General features: G+C 41.6%; 1 protein-coding gene across 1 annotated transcript in view; it reads left to right on the forward strand.

Moving 5' to 3' along the window:
• LOC115202579 (ras/Rap GTPase-activating protein SynGAP-like) overlaps positions 1 to 19,126 on the forward strand; it is a 60,079-nt gene that overhangs the window by 19,261 nt on the left and 21,692 nt on the right. The window contains exon 3 of the mRNA XM_029766691.1: positions 9,840 to 9,975. Within this exon, the coding sequence (XP_029622551.1) occupies positions 9,840 to 9,975 (136 nt within the window). The remainder of the gene's footprint in view (positions 1 to 9,839; positions 9,976 to 19,126) is intronic.

Raw genomic sequence — 19,126 nt, forward strand, 5'->3', positions numbered from 1 at the left:
GTGTGACACACAGAGAGAGACTTACACACAGACACACAATAACACACTGGTGGTACAGCGGATTAATAATTCAAGATTTGTCAGAGTGAAATACAATTATTAGATTTGTCTGAAGATCGTTTGCATATACCAGTACCTCACATCTCATAAAGCATTATGTTTTACTGCTAATCTTTATAACACCTTAGAGAACCATTCACATAGACTTAGAATGGGCTGAGGTTACTACGGTATAAATAATAACCCTACTAATATATGTAGCTGCAGTGTGTGTGTGTGTGTGTGTGTGTGTGTGTGTGTGTGTGTGTGTGTGTGTGTGTGTGTGTGTGTGTGTGTGTGTGACTGTTAGAAGGTACAGCACAAGATTAGAGGGCCAAAGTGATAGTGTTGCTATTGCACAAGAACTTCCATTCAGATGACACATGTAAAGGAACATGGTGGCATGGGGTGTTAATCAAGGATATGTGTCAGGATATGTGCTTCTAGAGAGGAAATCCTACACACACACACACACACACACACACACACACACACACACACACACACACACACACACACACACACATACCCGTGAATGAATGTGATGGCTAAGAGGAATGTTTCAAAAAGTCATGGAGGAGATACAGGAGCTACAGAATGGATACCATTAGACCATACCATTTACGGAACACAACAACAACAACAACACACACGAACACACACACAAACACACACACATGTCACGACAGACAGTGTGGCTGTAACTCCTGGTGGCAGTGTGGCATCGTAGTGATGCGATTATCATCTAGCTAGTGGGAATTAAAATGGATGACATAATACTCCTCCAAAAGAGCATGAGGGAATTAGTGTGTGAGGATAATCCAGTGAAGATACACTCTTAAAAATAAAGGTGCAAATTTGGGTTCCAAATAAGGTTTTTGAAAACAATGCAGTAGGGGAACCATTTTAGGGTCTCTGAAGAACCATAAATGGGATGGTTGTTTGAAAAACCATACAAAAATCCAAAACCAGAAATGTGTTGAATCTCCAGCAGCGGAATTGAATAGCCCTGCTGTAATGTTTCAAGCCTTATTTGCATATTTTACATATTGCCCTTCGAGTGAATTTTAGACTTACCAGTACCACCCATGACTGTGTTTGCAAGTGACAGAGACATGCTTGGTGCATTCATTCATGTTCAGATTAATGGCCTTCAAGTGAGATCCTAATTGAATATGTTGTCATTAAAATGTTCTTCTTCAAGGCAATACATACTTCACAAGGCCTTCTTTTGAGGGCCTAGTTTTGACCTAACACTGTTGTCATGTCATTTTATTCAACCCCAACTTGCATTCAATTCAAATTCATTTGTCACATGCACATGGTTAGCAGGTGCTAATGCAAGTGTAGCTACATGCTTGTGCTTCTAGTTCCGACCGTAATTTAACATAACAATTTCACAACAACTACCTTATACACACAAGTGTAAAGGAATGAATACGAATATGTACATAAAAATACACTGCTCAAAAAAATTAAGGGAACACTTAAACAACACAATGTAATTTCAAGTCAATCACACTTCTGTGAAATAAAACTGTCCACTTAGGAAGCAACACTGATTGACAATACATTTAGCAAGACACCCCCAATAAAGGAGTGGTTCTGCAGGTGGGGACCACAGACCACTTCTCAGTTCCTATGCTTCCTGGCTGATGTTTTGGTCACTTTTGAATGCTGGCGGTGCTTTCACTCTAGTGGTAGCATGAGACGGAGTCTACAACCCACACAAGTGGCTCAGGTAGTGCAGCTCATCCAGGATGGCACATCAATGCGAACTGTGGCAAGAAGGTTTCCTGTGTCTGTCAGCGTAGTGTCCAGAGCATGGAGGCGCTACCAGGAGACAGGCCAGTACATCAGGAGACGTGGAGGAGGCCGTAGGAGGGCAACAGCCCAGCAGCAGGACTGCTACCTCCGCCTTTGTGCAAGGAGGAGCAGGAGAAGCACTGCCAGAGCCCTGCAAAATGACCTCCAGCAGGCCACAAATGTGCATGTGTCTGCTCAAATGGTCAGAAACAGACTCCATGAGGGTGGTATGAGGGCCCAACGTCCACAGCTGGGGGTTGTGCTTACAGCCCAACACCGTGCAGGACGTTTGGCATTTGCCAGAGAACACCAAGATTGGCAAATTCGCCACTGGCGCCCTGTGCTCTTCACAGATGAAAGCAGGTTCACACTGAGCACGTGACAGACGTGACAGAGTCTGGAGACGCCGTGGAGAATGTTCTGCTGCCTGAAACATCCTCCAGCATGACCGGTTTGGCGGTGGGTCAGTCATGGTGTGGGGTGGCATTTCTTTGGGGGGCCGCACAGCCCTCCATGTGCTCACCAGAGGTAGCCTGACTGTCATTAGGTACCGAGATGAGATCCTCAGACCCCTTGTGAGACCATATGCTGGTGGGGTTGGCCCTGGGTTCCTCCTAATGCAAGACAATGCTAGACCTCATGTGGCTGGAGTGTGTCAGCAGTTCCTGCAAGAGGAAGGCATTGATGCTATGGACTGGCCCGCCCGTTCCCCAGACCTGAATCCAATTGAGTACATCTGGGACATCATGTCTCGCTCCATCCACCAACGCCACGTTGCACCACAGACTGTCCAGGAGTTGGCGGATGCTTTAGTCCAGGTCTGGGAGGAGATCCCTCAGGAGACCATCCGCCACCTCATCAGGAGCATGCCCAGGTGTTGTAGGGAGGTCATACAGGCACGTGGAGGCCACACACACTACTGAGCCTCATTTTGACTTGTTTTACGGACATTACATCAAAGTTAGATCAGCCTGTAGTGTGGTTTTCCACTTTCATTTTGAGTGTGACTCCAAATCCAGACCTCCATGGGTTGATAAATTGGATTTCCATTGATTATTTTTGTGTGATTTTGTTGTCAGCACATTCAACTATATAAAGAAAAAAGTATTTAATAAGATTATTTCTTTCATTCAGATCTAGGATGTGTTGTTTAAGTGTTCCCTTTATTTTTTTGAGCAGTATATATAAATCAGTGATGGCTGAATGGCATAGGCAAGATGCAGTAGATAGTATAGAGTACAGTATATACATATGAGATGAGTAATGCAGGGTATGAAAACATTATATGAAGTGACATTGTTTAAAGTGGCTAGTGATACATTACATCAAGATGGCAAGATGCAGTAGATGGTATAGGGTACAGTATATACATATGAGATGAGTAATGTAGGGCATGAGAACATTATATAAAGTGGCATTGTTTAAAGTGGCTAGTGATACATTTAATTACATCAGATGGCAAGATGCAGTAGATGGTATAGCGTACAGTATATACATAAGAGATGAGTAATGTAGGGTAAGTAAACATTATATAATATAAAGTGGCTAGTGATAAATTGATTACATCAATTTTTCCATTATTAAATTGGGTGGAGTTGAGTCAGTATGTTGGCAGTAGCCACTCAATGTTAGAATGCCTGCCAGGTTGGGGAGACTAAGATATGAGACTACCTTTATCAAACAGGAGCAACCATTTCAGTAACAGGTGAAATAAGTTAAAGTAAAAGATTGGAATAGTTTAGAAACATTTGTTATTTATATTTGAGTAGCATAAGATTAATTAATCAATCAATGTGCATGCAAAAACATAGATATTGAAACAAGCAATTTAATAAAAATCTACCTGCAATAGAGCATGCTGGGAAATATGATAATGATGGGCATGGTTTTGGTTCAACTCTGGTTATTTTACACCACTGACTGTTCATTTAATTATTTGCAGTGTGCAATGAAAGGGACACATCTGCAGGCTTCCATACATTTCAAGAATCATAGATGCCATGTCAAGAACCCCACACTTAACTTAAAGGTTCTTCATTGGGCGAGAGTTCTCCAATGAACCTTAAGAGCTGAGGGAGAACCGTTTAAGAACCTTGTTTTTTTCAGTGTAGATTTGAGACTCCACCACCACCAGCACATCCACCACAGTTCAGTACTGTAGACCTACTGTTACATGCTGCTGGAGAGAGCGAGACCTCTGAGTCCCAAATGGCACCCTATCACCTATATAGTGCACTACTTTTGACCAGGACCCATAGTGCACTACTTTTCACCAGAGTCCCATGTAGGAAATAGGGTCCCATTTGGGATGCCGACTGGCTGTCATGCAGTGAAAGAAGCAAGTTAAGCCTATTTCTGACTGCGGGTAAGTCTGTTGTACGGGCTGGCTTCGTTATTCATTCAGGAGCAGACACTCTGACAGAGCAGAGGGCAGGTTGGGTACAGTGTGTTCTCAGTGAGAGGACACACATGTGAACACATGTCCCTAACGCCTGGCTGGCCAGCACACTGCATCATTTGCTCACTACCACGTAATATGCACATACATTTATACTGACTCTACACACCTGCACACCTACTCACACGCAAGCTGCTGCTACTCTGTTTATCTTTTATCCTGTTGCCTAGTCACCTTAACCTTATACATATCTACCTCCATCACTCCAGTAAATATAGTATTGAAACTGACTTTGTAAATATTTGCTGTATATGGTGTGCTTACTTACTTACTTTGTTGTTTATTTCTTAGTCTTATTTCTCTCTTTTTTTGTAATACATTGTTATTGATTATTGCATTGTTGGGCTTTGAGTTTGCAAGACAGGCATTTCACTGTACTTGTGCATGTGACATTAAAAACTTGAAACTTGAAACATAGAACCTACTGCTAACACACTTAGCAGCTCCAAAAGTCAGCCATGAAGCTTCTGAGTTCAAGCAAGAATAGTATGTGCTCTCTCGTACACACATGTGGGCACACACGCAATGCTAGCATGTAGACAAGTTAATACAGTTCACACAGATCACAGACACACTCCGATGGCGTTCTCTGCAATCGATTCAGCAGCTATTATTTTTGTAATTGGAAATGTGCTGATACATCCTCATGGCTCAAGGCAATTATGGACCATTTTAAAAGCAGGACGGATCTCAAGATGAACGATGAGAGTTTATCATTGGAGAGATAGAGCGAGAGAGAGAGAGAGAGACCAACCATGAGACCAACCACACTATTTGGACATGAAACTGATAAAAAAAATCTAAAGAGTGTTCTTACTTTTCACCCTCACTAAAAAGAGCTGCTCATTTCTCAACTTTCATTTTGCCTCATGTCCCGGGAACTCTGCCTCGCTCCTATTCATTCAAGGAACTCTGCTCCGCTCCCATTCATTCCCTAATGGGAAAAAAGGAGGGAACAGGAGTGACCTCTCTCTCCCTATCCGCTTCCCAGTGAATGTACTGTATCTCACAATGCACAGACAACATTTCACCAGTAGAGGGCAATCTAATAAAGTCCAATCATTAGTACTCAGTCGTACTCTATGCTGTGATATGCTTTAGGAGAGAAAGAGGGAGAGGGGAGGAGGACAGATATTGAGCTGACCCGAGTACGCTAGGCTCGATAAAGCCATTATCACACCGCTGAAAGGACATCTGGCCCCCTCTTTTTACTCTCCCTCTTATCCTTCTCTCATTCAAGCCATCCCTCCTTTTTTTCTGTGCCTGTCTAATCAATGGGAGCTCAGTATTCAGTATGCATGCTAGAGAAGAAAGGTACTGTCCCGACAAATCAAATTAAATAGAAATCCCATTTTATTGGTCACATACACACATTTAGCAGATGTGATTGTGGGTTTAGCGAAATGCCTGTTTTCCTAGCTCCAACAGTGCAGTAGTGTCTAACAATTCACAACAATACACACCAATCTGAAAGCAAAAGTATGGAATTAAGAAATATATAAATATTAGATTGAGCAATGTTAGAGTGGCATTGACGAAAATACAGTAGAATAGAATAAAGTATATACTTATGAGATGAGTAAAGCAGTATGTAAACATTATTTAAACATTATTAAAGAGACTAGTGTTCTGATGTTCTATGTATATAGGGCATCAGCCTCTAAGGTGCATGGTTGCGTAACCGGGTGGAAGCTGGCTAGCGATGGCTATTTAACAGTCTGCTGGCCTTGAGATAGAAGCTGTTTTTTAGTCTCTCGGTACCAGCTGTACTGACCTCACCTTCGAGATGATAGCAGGGTAAGCAGGTTGTGGCTCCTTGATCTTTTTGGCCTTCCTATGACATCGGGTGCTTTAAGTGTCTTGGAGGACAGGTAGTTTGCCCCCAGTGATGCGTTGAGCAGACCACACCACCCTCTGGAAAGCCCTGCGGTTGCGGGCAGTGCAGTTGCCGTACCAGGCGGTAATACAGCCCAACAGGATGCTCTCAATTGTGCATCTGTAAAGTTTGTGAGGGTTTTAGCCCCCTGAGGACCATTTCAGACCATTTCAGATCGTCAGTGATGTGTAGGCTGAGGAACTTGAAGCTTTCCACCTTCTCCACTGCGGTCCCGTCGATGTGGATAGGGGCGTGCTCCCTTTGCTGTTTCCTGAAGTTCACGTTCAGGAAACAGAGACTGATGGCCTGATAATGTCTTCTGTGGTTTAGATCTATAACAATGTTTCCATCCACAGTTTTAAGGCGAGTAAAGTCATATTGTATAAAAAAATAATAATAATGACACCTGTATATAAATATCGATATAAATAACCATCATATGGAAGTAAATTTAGAGTCACACAATGATATGGTGCGTGGTCCTCCCACTACGACTTGAAAAATCATGCAGTTTATTAAACTACAGATTAAATAAATGAAAATGAACTTCACAGGGTGGCGAAAGTGCACGGTGATGAGCTTGATGCTGCTTTCCAATAAATATCAAGGGTCTTATTCTGGTGACATGATGATCAATGCTTGACTGCCGTTTGACAAATACAAATACACTTTTGTCCATAATAATCTCATCATGTAGGCCAGAGGCCTCATGCCCATAAGTGGCACAGGGGTACGTGCCACTCAGATTTATCTTGTAAAAACAAACAAAAAATGTACTTTTTCTATGTTCTTTCTCTGATATATTCTCGCTCTTATCCATAATGATCTCATTATGTAGACTAGAAAACCCGCACAGCCTACACGCACTGTATCTGCGAGCCATTGGCTAGACCTCAGGTGTCAAGACCAGAGTAAGCACATTTACTCTTTAACGCAACAGTTTTTGTGACAGAATTATCAGTAGAGTTAAAAATGCAATGGAAACCCATTGAACTATAGATTTTTATTCGGTACATGAAAACTTAAGTGAAAGAAGTACATGTTGTGTGCATTAATTTATCAGCAAATTATTTTTACAAGCAACAAGTGCATTTGGTGGAAACATCGACCTACCACTGGTGGGAAAATTTGCATATTTAGTTAATGCGGATTCTAGAATATTTGCAGGAAAATCTGTTGAAAATTAGATGGAAACCTAGTTACTGATACACATTCATCAAGACCTCAGTGATAGTATTTCTATCTACCTTTATTTCCTTCTTTGTATGTTTCTTCCTTTCATAGTTTCTACCTTTTTACTTTTTCCTAACTTTTCTACACTCCTATCACCCCCTCTCCTTTATTTCTTAGCACATATTCTAATATGCTAAAATACTTTTAAAAAATACTTTAAAAATCTTCTCATGAACCATGGGACCAAATTTCACAAAATTTGGAATGTAGGTAAATGTCTTAGCACTAATGCTCAAAATCATCTGCAATCATCTTCTCCTCATGAACCATATGTCCTGAATCACTCCAGATTTTGTATTTAATGGTTTTGAGAATAAAATGTTGCTGCATTCAAATATGGCCGCACTGTACCTATAAATGCACATTTGCACATATGCTAATGCTAAAAATACTTCTTCTCATGAACTATAAGCTCCCGAGTGGTCTAAGGCACTGCATCTCTGTGCAAGAGGTGTCACTACTGTCACTGGTTTGAATCCAGGCTGTGTCACTTCCGGGTGTGATTGGGAGTCCCATAGGGTGGCACACAATTGGCCCAGTGTTGTCCAGGTTTGCCCGGAGTAGGCCGTCATTGTTAATAAGAATTTGTTCTTAACTGACTGGCCTAGTTAATTAAAGGTAAAATATAACAAAGTCAAATTGACTCAAGATTTGGTATATAGACTTAATTAATTTAGCCTCAAATTAATTTGAGAATGATTAGTTGCTGCCTTCAAATTCAGCCAAGCTACACCACTAGATGGCACCTCATCACAACTGAACCGATGAACATGGGGCCATGAAATTTGGTATGTAAACCTTAAGTATATGTCATTAGAAGCTGTATGAATAATAAGTCACTACAAACTCAGATGGCTGCACCAGACCAGTTAGTGACACTTTAGATGTCATTGGCACCAGTGGCACCATAGGATACTAGAGAAATAACTATTGATCAAGTGGAAATTAATATTATATTTAAATTATGCAGATGAACAATGTGAAATATCATGATTAATATATCTGTACAATCACATGTTGTTGCCCTATAATGTGGTGAAAAGGGGATATTTTATTTTTTGAAATTATAAACCCTAAGTCTTGCCTCTTGCACAGTCAGCTTATTACAGGTGGGAGAGTGTATCAAAGTATTTTGCATTGCTAATGAGGAGTGTACCAAAATACGTTTCTATGTACTCCTCAGACACCCTAAAATGTAATTAAAATATCATATTTATTTCGGAAAGATGTTCAATAGGAAACCTATTTTATCAGGTGCGCAACTTCGTCATGGGGCATAGAAACATGAATTTCCAAGACTGTGTCTTCTTACAAAAACTGTTACTTCTTATTTGTTTTTGAAGTTGCAGCCTGAAACCTTGAACATAGACTGTTGACACCCTGTGGAAGCCATAGGAATTGCAACCAGGGAGCTATTTTACAATATGACCTTTCTCTTGCATTTCTAAGAGGATGGTCTCTCTCAAAACAAAAATTCCGGTTTGGCTTTTCTTTGGATTTTCTCCTACCATATCTATTGTGTTATATTCTCCTACATTATTTTAGAATTTTTACAAACTTCAAAGTGTTTTCTTTCCAATGGTACCAATTATATGCATATCCTGGCTGCAGGGCCTGAGCTACAGGCAGTTTACTTTGGGCACGTCATTCAGGCGGAAATGGAGAAAAACGGGGTCTAGCCCTAATTAAATAATGCCACTTTAATAATGTTTACATATCTTACATTACTCATATCACATGTGTATATACTGTATTTTATACCATCTACTGCACCTTGGCTATGCCGCTCGGCCATCACTCATCCATATACTTATATGTACATATTCTCATTCACCTCTTTAGATTTGTGTGTATTAGGTAGTTGTTGGGGAATTGTTAGATTACTTGTTAGATATTACTGCACTGTTGGAACTAGAAGCACAAGCATTTCGCTACACTCACATTAACATCTGCTAACCATGTGTATGTGACCAATAAAATTTGATTTGATTTTATTTAAAGATAAATACCTGCTGTATTCAAAGATAACTTACCTACAGCACTAGACTAAACTTCACTTGCGTCATCTTTGTGGTATTGAGAGATAAACAATTTAATGCTTTCACTAATTGAACATAAAGGAAGATAGTTCCTATACGACAGAGTGCTTGCTTTTTTATCCAACAGATCTTGTGTCCTTTCTGTCATCCTGTGAACCCCGTTCATTGCTGCTCGCAGCTATATTTTAACATTTTATTCATATTTAAGGATCGCGTACAAGTTTGTAATCAAGGCATATGAAAGTTTACATGTTCAAGAAGGCATTTCTGCAACATAAAAAAAAACATTCTACTGTGAAGTAAGAAATTTGGTCAAATGCCCAAGATCCTGAATCTGGTCAAAAATATCTCTCATATCATTTTTTATCTCTCTTTCTCTGTCTCTCAGCAGATCCATCCTTTGTTGTTGCAGGAGAGGAGGTCAGAGTCGTGTCAGGTTCGGCTACTACGACGCACCATCAGCGTTCCCGTGGAAACCAACTTCCACAGCCCAGAGTTTCACAGCCAGCTGTCCACTGAGAGCGGTGAGAACACACATAGTCGCACACACACACACACACACACACACACACACACACACACACACACACACACACACACACACACACACACACAGACACACACACACACACACACACACACACACACACAAAACAAACAGTGCTTGTTTTTTGTAATACTCTTTGACATCCACTAGAGGGTGAGCTTGCATTCCTCCTCAAATCAGCTCTGGTTTTATCCTCTGATGATGAGGGGAAAAACAGTTGATTTGGAAAATCTGGTCTGAGATCAGGGATAATAAATGTTATATTGCTTTGTCTTTCAGACCATGCAATTGTTTTAGGCAAAGTTGTGTCTCTACATTGTTTCTCTTCTTTCTCTAAATGTGTTTTCTTTCCCTTTAAATAATCTATTAAAGGAGTAGTTCAGTATTTCACAACTTGATGATAGATTGTTCCTCACCCTGAAAGTAGTCTATGGGCCAGGGTAAATTTATTTTCAGTTCTATTTAAACAGCCATTACAAACTTCAGCTAACTTCAGCCAATGCTAGCTAAAAATCCGATGGAAGTGATGGGGGCATGTGAGCATGTTAAAAAAATATAAAATGATCAAAAAAAGAAGCGTCCTCTCACTGTCAACTGCGTTTATTTTCAGCAAACTTAACATGTGTAAATATTTGTATGAACATAACAAGATTCAACAACTGAGACATAAACTGAACAAGTTCCACAGACATGTGACTAACAGAAATGGAACAATGTGTCCCTGGACAAAGGGGGGTCAAAATCAAAAGTAAAAGTCAGTACTGCAGTGCATCTCCTCCTCATGGACTGCACCATATTTGCCAGTATTTGCTGTGAGATGTTACCCCACTCTTCCACAAAGGCACCTGCAAGTTCCCAGACATTTCTGAGGGGAATGGCCATAGCACTCACCCTCCGATCCAACAGGTCCCAGACGTGCTCAATGTGATTGAGATCCGGGCTCTTTGCTGGCCATGGCAGAACACTGACATTCCTGTCTTGCAGGAAATCACGCACAGAACGAGCAGTATGGCTGGTGGCATTGTCATGTTGGAAGGTTATGTCAGGATGAGCCTGCACGAAGGGTAACACATGAGGGAGGAGGATGTCTTCCCTGTAACGCACAGCGTGGAGATTGCCTGCAATGACAACAAGCTCAGTCCGATGATGCTGTGAAACTGCCCCAGACCATGACGGACCCTCCACCTCCAATAAATCACGCTTCAGAGTACAGGCCTCGGTGTAACGCTCATTCCTTCGACGATAAATGCGAATTCGACCATCACCCTTGGTGAGACAAAACCCTGACTTGTCAGTGAAGAGCACTTTTTGCCAGTCCTGTCTGGTCTAGCGATGGTGGGTTTGTGCCCATAGGCGACATTGTTGCCGGTGATGCTTGGTGAGGACCTGCCTTACAACAGGCCTACAAGCCCTCAGTCCAGCCTCTCTCAGATTATTGCGGACAGTCTGAGCACTGATGGAGAGATTGTGCATTCCTGGTGTAACTTGGGCAGTTGTTGTTGCCATCCTGTACCTGTCCCGCATGTGTGATGTTCGGATGTACCGATCCTTTTGTTACACATGGTCTGCCACTGCGAGGACGATCAGCTGTCCGTCCTGTCTCCCTGTAGTGCTGTCTTAGGCGTCTCATAGTACGGACATTGCAATGTATTGCCCTGGCCACATCTGCAGTCCTCATGCCTCCTTGCAGCATGCCTAAGGCACGTTCACGCAGATGAGCATATTTCTTTTGGTGTTTTTCAGATTCAGTAGAAAGGCCTCTTTAGTGTCCTAAGTTTCCATAACTGTGACCTTATTTGCCTACCATCTGAAAGCAATTAGTGTCTTAACGACCCTTCCACAGGTGCATGTTCATTCATTGTTTATGGTTCATTGAACAAGCATGGGAAACAGTGTTTAAACCCTATGCAATGAAGATCTGTGAAGTTATTTGGATTTTTACTAATTATCTTTGAAAGACAGGGTCCTGAAAAATGGACGTTTCTTTTTTTGCTGAATTTATTTCCAAATCACCTGAAATCATTTCCAGATTTGGTTTGATGTTACTTATTAAAGGTGGTTTGGCCATAAAAAAACATGCTCACATGCCCCGTCACTTTCACTGATGTTTAGCTAGCGGTTTAGCTATACGACTTGCATGGTGAGGAACCATCTAACATCAAGTTGTAATATACAGTGGTTGCTCCACTAAAAGTTTTGCGATTGTGCTGTGGGACTTAGAGGTAGTTTGCGGTTTAGTACGGTACCCTGCGCCACCACTTCATTGCTCCAGACCAATGCAAAGGGGAGTTAGAGCACTGATTATGCTTTTGGGTCCTGCTGTGTCTCTAACTGACAATGAATGGGTGACATAAACCTAAAAAGAAACGGATAAATGTGCACGACTTCAGTATTACTTGCTAAAACTGTTGTTACACTAAGGTTTTTATTATTTTATTTTGTTAGGATTATTTTGGTTTTACTGTAGTACTGTAGGCCACTCCTGACCGGTCACGTTATATAGCGCCTGAGTGAACTACTCCTTTAAGTGTGTCTTTTTAGATTGACAGCCTAACACCCTGTTTTAACAAGGCATTTATCCTCTCTATGAAGCTGAGGAGAACATTGTCCTAAAATAAACCCAACAGTTTACCTTAACAATGCCTTGGGGAGGTCTCTGTCTCAGAAAGTTTACATCAGCAATGTCTGCACAGTGTCCCTTTAATTCAGTAAGAGTATATTAACTTTGGCTCAACCCTTAATCAACTTTTTGTCAACAATGTTGTCCCACCAAAAGTGTCTGAACAGTTTCTTGATCAAGTGTCAACACATGTTCATCCCACCCACTGTCTACCTCCCTTAAAAACTTTTAGAAACATTTTATAACATAGTAACAGCATCGGCCTAACTGATCAACGTTTTGATTGTATGCAATAGTAGGCAAGCAGGCGAAGTACCTTTGGCTTGAACTACAATATGTAATCACATATGTGGTATACTGTTCTCTATGTCAAAAGTACTGAGTTGTTTCTGAGTTGGTTGTCAGTGTGTTACTGTTATCCCTCCAATCCCAGGCCTTATTGCAGTGGGTGGTATGGTCATCAGCTTGGCACGGTTGTGTAAGTGTTTTGTGTGTGTTGTGAAAACCTTGTATGCTTACCCAGCAATTATGGGCACTGTTGTGTAGCACTGTCAGGTGCTCTACAACAACATATTTGGTGGTGTCGGCAAATAGACACTTGTTTACCCCCTTCTGTGACAATACAAGTAGGTAGTATGGACTATTAGAGTACTTAGGGTAGCCATTTAGTTGTTTGATGCTTTAGTTAGTTGCATTTTAGGAAAAAGAGGAGGAACCAGCACTGGTAAGACAGCTCTTTCACTCTCTCTCTCACTCTCTCTCACTCACTCACTCACTCACTCACTCACTCACTCTCCTCATCTCTTTCTCTCTCTCTCTTTCTCTTTCCCTCTTGCTTGCTCTCTCTCTCGCTTGCTCTCTCTCTCTCTCTCTCTCTCTCTCTCTTTCTCACTCTCTCTTTCTGTGTCTCTCAAACACCAGGTGTGCATTTGAAGTCTCAAACGGTAAAATTCATCTTGATCAAAATCAATGTGGGGGTCAAAAGGACACATTCAATGAAATTAAGTATTGATTTGTGAAATGATCTCACGTCATTGCTCTGTTCTGTCACTGAGGGGAGTGGTGTTTTCAATCAGACAGCAGTAGAGATGGTTCTTTGATCTGTGTGCGTGTGCGTGTGTGTATGTGTGTGTGTGTGTGTGTGTGTGTGTGTGTGTGTGTGTGTGTGTGTGTGTGTGTGTGTGTGTGTGTGTGTGTGTGTGTGTGTGTGTGTGTGTGTGTGTGTGTGTTTCTGGTGCATGTGCATGCGAGAGAGAGAGAGAGAGAGAGAAAGAAAGGGAGATGGAGTTGGAGGGAGAGAAAGATTAATGCTACCAATGCTCTTGAAACCCTTTCAAAAATAATAATGACTTTGCAGGATAATGAACAACAATTCCAAGTGGTCAAAGGAACATTCATATCTGCTTGACTGGAGAGAGGATATGTGTGTAACCGTATGCTGACCTCTTTGTCTCTTGCTCTCTTGCTCTCTTGCTCTCTCTCTCGCTCTCTTTTTCTCTCTCTCATTCACACATACATACACATACATACACATGGTTGGGTAGGTTACTTTCTAAATGTAATCTGTAATCTGTTACTAGTTATCTGTCCAAAATTGTAATCAGTAATGTAACTTTTGGATAACCCTTACTAAATAACGTAATCTGATTACATTCAGTTACTTTTAGATTACTTGCCCTTAATAAGAGGCATTGGAAGAAGACAAAAATGTATGTTATCAATTGAACGACATCTATTGCAGGACAAATCAATGTTAAAGTTTATAGCTGGCAATATATGGACGTTTCATTTTACTTTATGGGTTGGTTAAGTAGGCTTCTTCTAACCCATCGCTTTCTACCACATATAATAATTATACGATTCAAATATATCATTACATTAAAAACCAAAGTCTATCAGAATTCCAGTCATTCCAATAAATGTTATACCCCTTGATCTTCAAGAATAGGACTGGGAAATATGGAAGTATAGATGAGCCAAATTGTTTTACCAGAGCATAATCCCAAAACTAAGGATTTATTTGCCAGCCCAAATCTGTTGTTGATGATTTTGTTGTCATGGAGGACCGATTGGGCTCATTGATTCGAGTTGAAAAATAAATTCTGCGCTCATGGAATGGCATGCTTTGAGCACTACTCAAAAATGCTATATATGTGAAAAATGAATGCCATATTCTGAATTTGCTATAGGCCTAGTGTTTACCTTTTGTTGGTGATACTTTGATATCTTGATAATATGCAGCTGTTTAAATGGCAAATCCACAGATGTAACAATAACAAAACATGTACCCTGCCTCTGTTTTGGTAAAAAGCTGAGGGATGGGCCTGGAGAAATGTAACCTCTCTCAGATTAATAGACAGAGCTATGGATGCAAGGACTGACCATCCATGATATCAAAATTATTGTTTCAACCATGTTATGAGGCTATACAGTGTTTGTTTACATTGACATGGTTCACAAACATTGTAGAAAAACAAGCTTATATTTTCGGTTCTCATGGAGTGTGACAGTTGAGCTAAGATCATGAGGGATTTATAAGTTACATTCCTCAAGATGTCCAAAAGTGTAACGATGTGCGCTGAGAGTCGGGAATCAAGTTCAGGGAGTGAGTGTTTAAATAAATGAAACAATAAACACGTAACACAAACAACCCACCAACATGAAAACAGAGTCAATACCACCTGAGGAAAGAACCGAGGGGAGTGACAGATATAGGGAACATAATCAAGGAGGTGATGGAGTCCAGGTGAGTGTCATGAGGCGCAGGTGCGCAAGACGATGGTGACAGGTGTGTGGGATAATCAGCAGCCTGATGACCTAGAGGCCAGAGAGGGAGTATACGTGACAGAAAATGGATGTAGCAACTACAGATTGCCCCTTTAAGTATATCAAAAGTGTGTGAGTTTAAGCATGTGTCCATTAGGCTTATAGATGTATTTATTTTTATCAGCATGAATTAGATTGAGCAATAAAAGCCCCACTTTTATTCCATAGGCTGGGATCCACAGTATGAAGCTGTTGTATAGAGTGCATTTTTCACTGGCTGTCCACTTGTTTCAAAAACAATGATTGATAGGCAACTTAAACTTCTTGAATTCAACCATTATTGGGTTCAAATACACATTTAGATTTGTGAAGAGCCATCCACATCAACCACAATCCGTAAGGCGCAAATAGCTAAATGAGAGAGCAGCGATGTGATCCTCATCAATACGCTATGTATATATCAATAATAAGTGATATCCGTATCGCCGTAGACTAAACCATTGCTGTCAACCTTACCTCCAAGCGTTAATTCAAGTTGGAAAATCTTTGGACGCCAACAGCAGTCGCACCATTGGAAGATATATCTTGGACTGTAGCCTAGAAAAGCCTATTCCCGCTCTTTTCCCACAATCTATCAAACACATTTCGTGTGACTTGTGGTCAGACTTGCTCATGTGCTACAAACTTAAACTCACCTGTTTTCAATGCTGATTTGAATGTCATTGAGAAAACAGAGAAGTGTCAAAGATTTTTTTTGAATTCAGAAGTAATCCTCGAAGTGATCGTCTAGTTTTTCAAAAGTATTTATAATCCGATTACAATATTTTTGCTTGTAACGTAACGGATTACAGTTACCGTTTTTGTAATCCGTTACTTCCCAACCCTGTACATACACACACTCACTCAGTGTGGTGAATCATGTGCTATGCCACGTCTCTGGGATTATGTTCAGTTGGTTTCTCATGTGTGTGATGCATAACACTGGGGTCAGTGCTTCATTCAGAGGGTCCATTGTTATGGATGAAAGCAGTGCTGTATTCACTGTTCTGGGTTCAGCCCTTTATCTCAAGTGTTATGTAAAAAAAAATGACGTAATACCTCTCTTCTTCCTCTCCTCTTCTCTCCCTCTTTTCGACCCTCTGTTATCCACTGGATGAGGTTGATACATTTTTGTTTACGACCTCTTGTCTCTTCCCTTCTCTTGGGCATTGGAGATGTTTCCGTTCGCACACACACACACACACACACATACAATTTGATTTGACTTGAGAGAGAGCGAGAGCGAGAGCGAGAGAGAGAGTGCGAGAGAGAGAGAGAGACCTTGTTTATGTGTAGAAGCGTGTGTGTAGTGTTTCAGTAAAATTCCAGGTAAGAGCCACTAATTAGACGTCATTAGTTAATGTTCTCTCCAGATAGCTCTCCACTCCAGATGTTAACGTTCAAGTCATCCCCCCTCAATCCCTCCCTCATCTCTCCCTCAATCCCTCCCTCCCGCTAGTATATTTTAGTCTGTCTTGTCCTTGTCAGGGGTTACAGCATATCAGATAGGAAGACTCAATGTTTTTAAAACCTATTGTCTTATCCTCCATTCAAACCCATTCTTTAACTTCACTTTTCATAAACCAATATTCCTCTATTCACAGGTATGTCCTGCAGTCCCTTTTTGGCCTGTTGTTCCCAGTCTTTTCAGTGTGTCTGCTCACTATAATGCTCTCTAGTAGTACAGTGTATTAACACACTGGGCTTTGTGCTCCAGGCCCACACAGGTCTGTGACAGGGGTCTCTCTCTCTCAACTCAAATCAAATTGTATTAGTCACATGCGCCGAATACAGGTGTAGACCTTACAGTGAAATACTTACTAACAAGCCCCTAACCAACAATGCAGTTTTAAGAATAAGAAATAAAAGTAACAAGTAGTTAAAGAGCAGCAGTAAAATGACAATAGCGAGACTATATTCAGGGGGGTACCGGTACAGAGTCAATGTGCGGGGGAACCGTTTAATTGAGGTAATTGAGGTAACATGTACATGTAGGTAGAGTTATTAAAGTGACTCTGCATAGATAATAACAGAGAGTAGCAGCGGTGTAAAATAGGGGCGGGGGGGGGTGGCAATGTAAATAGTATGGGTAGCCATTTGATTAGATGTTCAGAAGTCTTATGGCTTGGGAGTAGAAGCTGTTTAAAAGTGCCTTGGACCTAGACTTGGCGCTCCGGCACCTCTTTCCGTGCGGTAGCAAAGAGAACAGTCTATGACTAGGGTGGCTGGAGTCTTTGACAATTTTTAGGGCCTTCCTCTGTCACCGCCTGGTATAGAGGCCCTGGATGGCATGAAGCTTGGACCCACTGAGGGGCCCCTGTGTGGAGGATCAGCTTTGAGGGCACTGTGGTGTTGAACACTGAGCTGTAGTCAATGAATAACATTCTCACATAGGTGTTCCTTTTGTCCAGGTGGCAAAGGGCAGTATGGAGTGCAACTGCAACTGCAATAGAGATTGCATCCTGTGAATCTGTTAGGGCGGTATGCAAATTGGAGTGGTTCTATGGTTTCTGGGAGAATGGTGTTGATGTTAGACATGACCAGCCTTTCAAAGCACTTCATGGCTACAGATGTGAGTGCTACGGGTCGGTAGTCATTTAGGCATTTTTCCTTAGTGTTCTTGAGCACTGGGACTATGGTGATCTGCTTTAAACATATTGGTATTACAGTCTTGGACAGGGAGAGGTTGAAAATGTCAGTGAAGGCACTTGCCAGTTGGTCAGCGCATGCTCGCAGTACACGTCCTGATAATTCATCTGGCCCCGCGGCCTTGTGAATGTTGACCTGTTTAAAGGTCTTACTCACATCGTCTATGGAGAGCGTGATCACACAGTCATCCGGAATAGCTGGTGCTCTCATGCATGTTTCAGTGTTATTTGCCTCAAAGCGAGCATAGAAGTTGTTTAGCTCATCTGGTAGCCTTGTGTCACTGGTCAGCTCTCGGCTGTGCTTCCCTTTGTAGTCTGTAATGGTTTGCAAGCCCTGCCACATCCGACGAGCGTCGGAGCCGGTGTCGTACGATTCGATCTTAGTCCTGTATTGACACTTTGCATGTTTGATGCTTTGTCGGTAGGCATAGCGAGATTTCTTATAAGCTTCCAGATTAGAGTCCCGCTCCTTGAAAGTGGCAGCTCTAGCCTTTAGCTCAGTGTTGCCGTAATCCATGGCTTCTGGTTGGGGTATGTCCATACGGTCACTGTGGGGACGACATCATTGACGCACTTATTGATGAAGCCAATGACTGATGTTGTGTACTCCTCAATAATATAAGAAGAATCCCGGAACATATTCTAGTCTGTGCTAGCAAAACAGTCCTGTAGCTTAGCATCTGCTTCTGACCACTTTTTTATTGACCGTGTCACTGGTGCTTCCTGCTTTAATTTTTACTTGTAAGCAGGAATCAGGAGGATAGAATTGTGGTCAGATTTGCCAAATGTAGGGCGAGGGAGAGCTTTGTACGTGTCTCTGTGTGTGGAGTAAAGGTGGTCTAGATTGTTTTCCTTCTGGTTGCACATTTAACATGTTGATAGACATTTCATAAAACAGATTTAAGTTTCCCTGCATTAAAGTTCCCGGCCACTAGGAGCCCCGCCTCTGGATGAGCATTTTCCTGTTTGCTTATGGCGGAATACAGCTCATTGAGTGTGGTCTTAGTGCCAGCATCGTATGTAGACAGCCACGAAAAATACAGATGGTCCACAGC

This window comes from Salmo trutta, chromosome 12 (genome assembly GCF_901001165.1).
Source record: "Salmo trutta chromosome 12, fSalTru1.1, whole genome shotgun sequence".
Taxonomy (NCBI): domain Eukaryota; kingdom Metazoa; phylum Chordata; class Actinopteri; order Salmoniformes; family Salmonidae; genus Salmo; species Salmo trutta.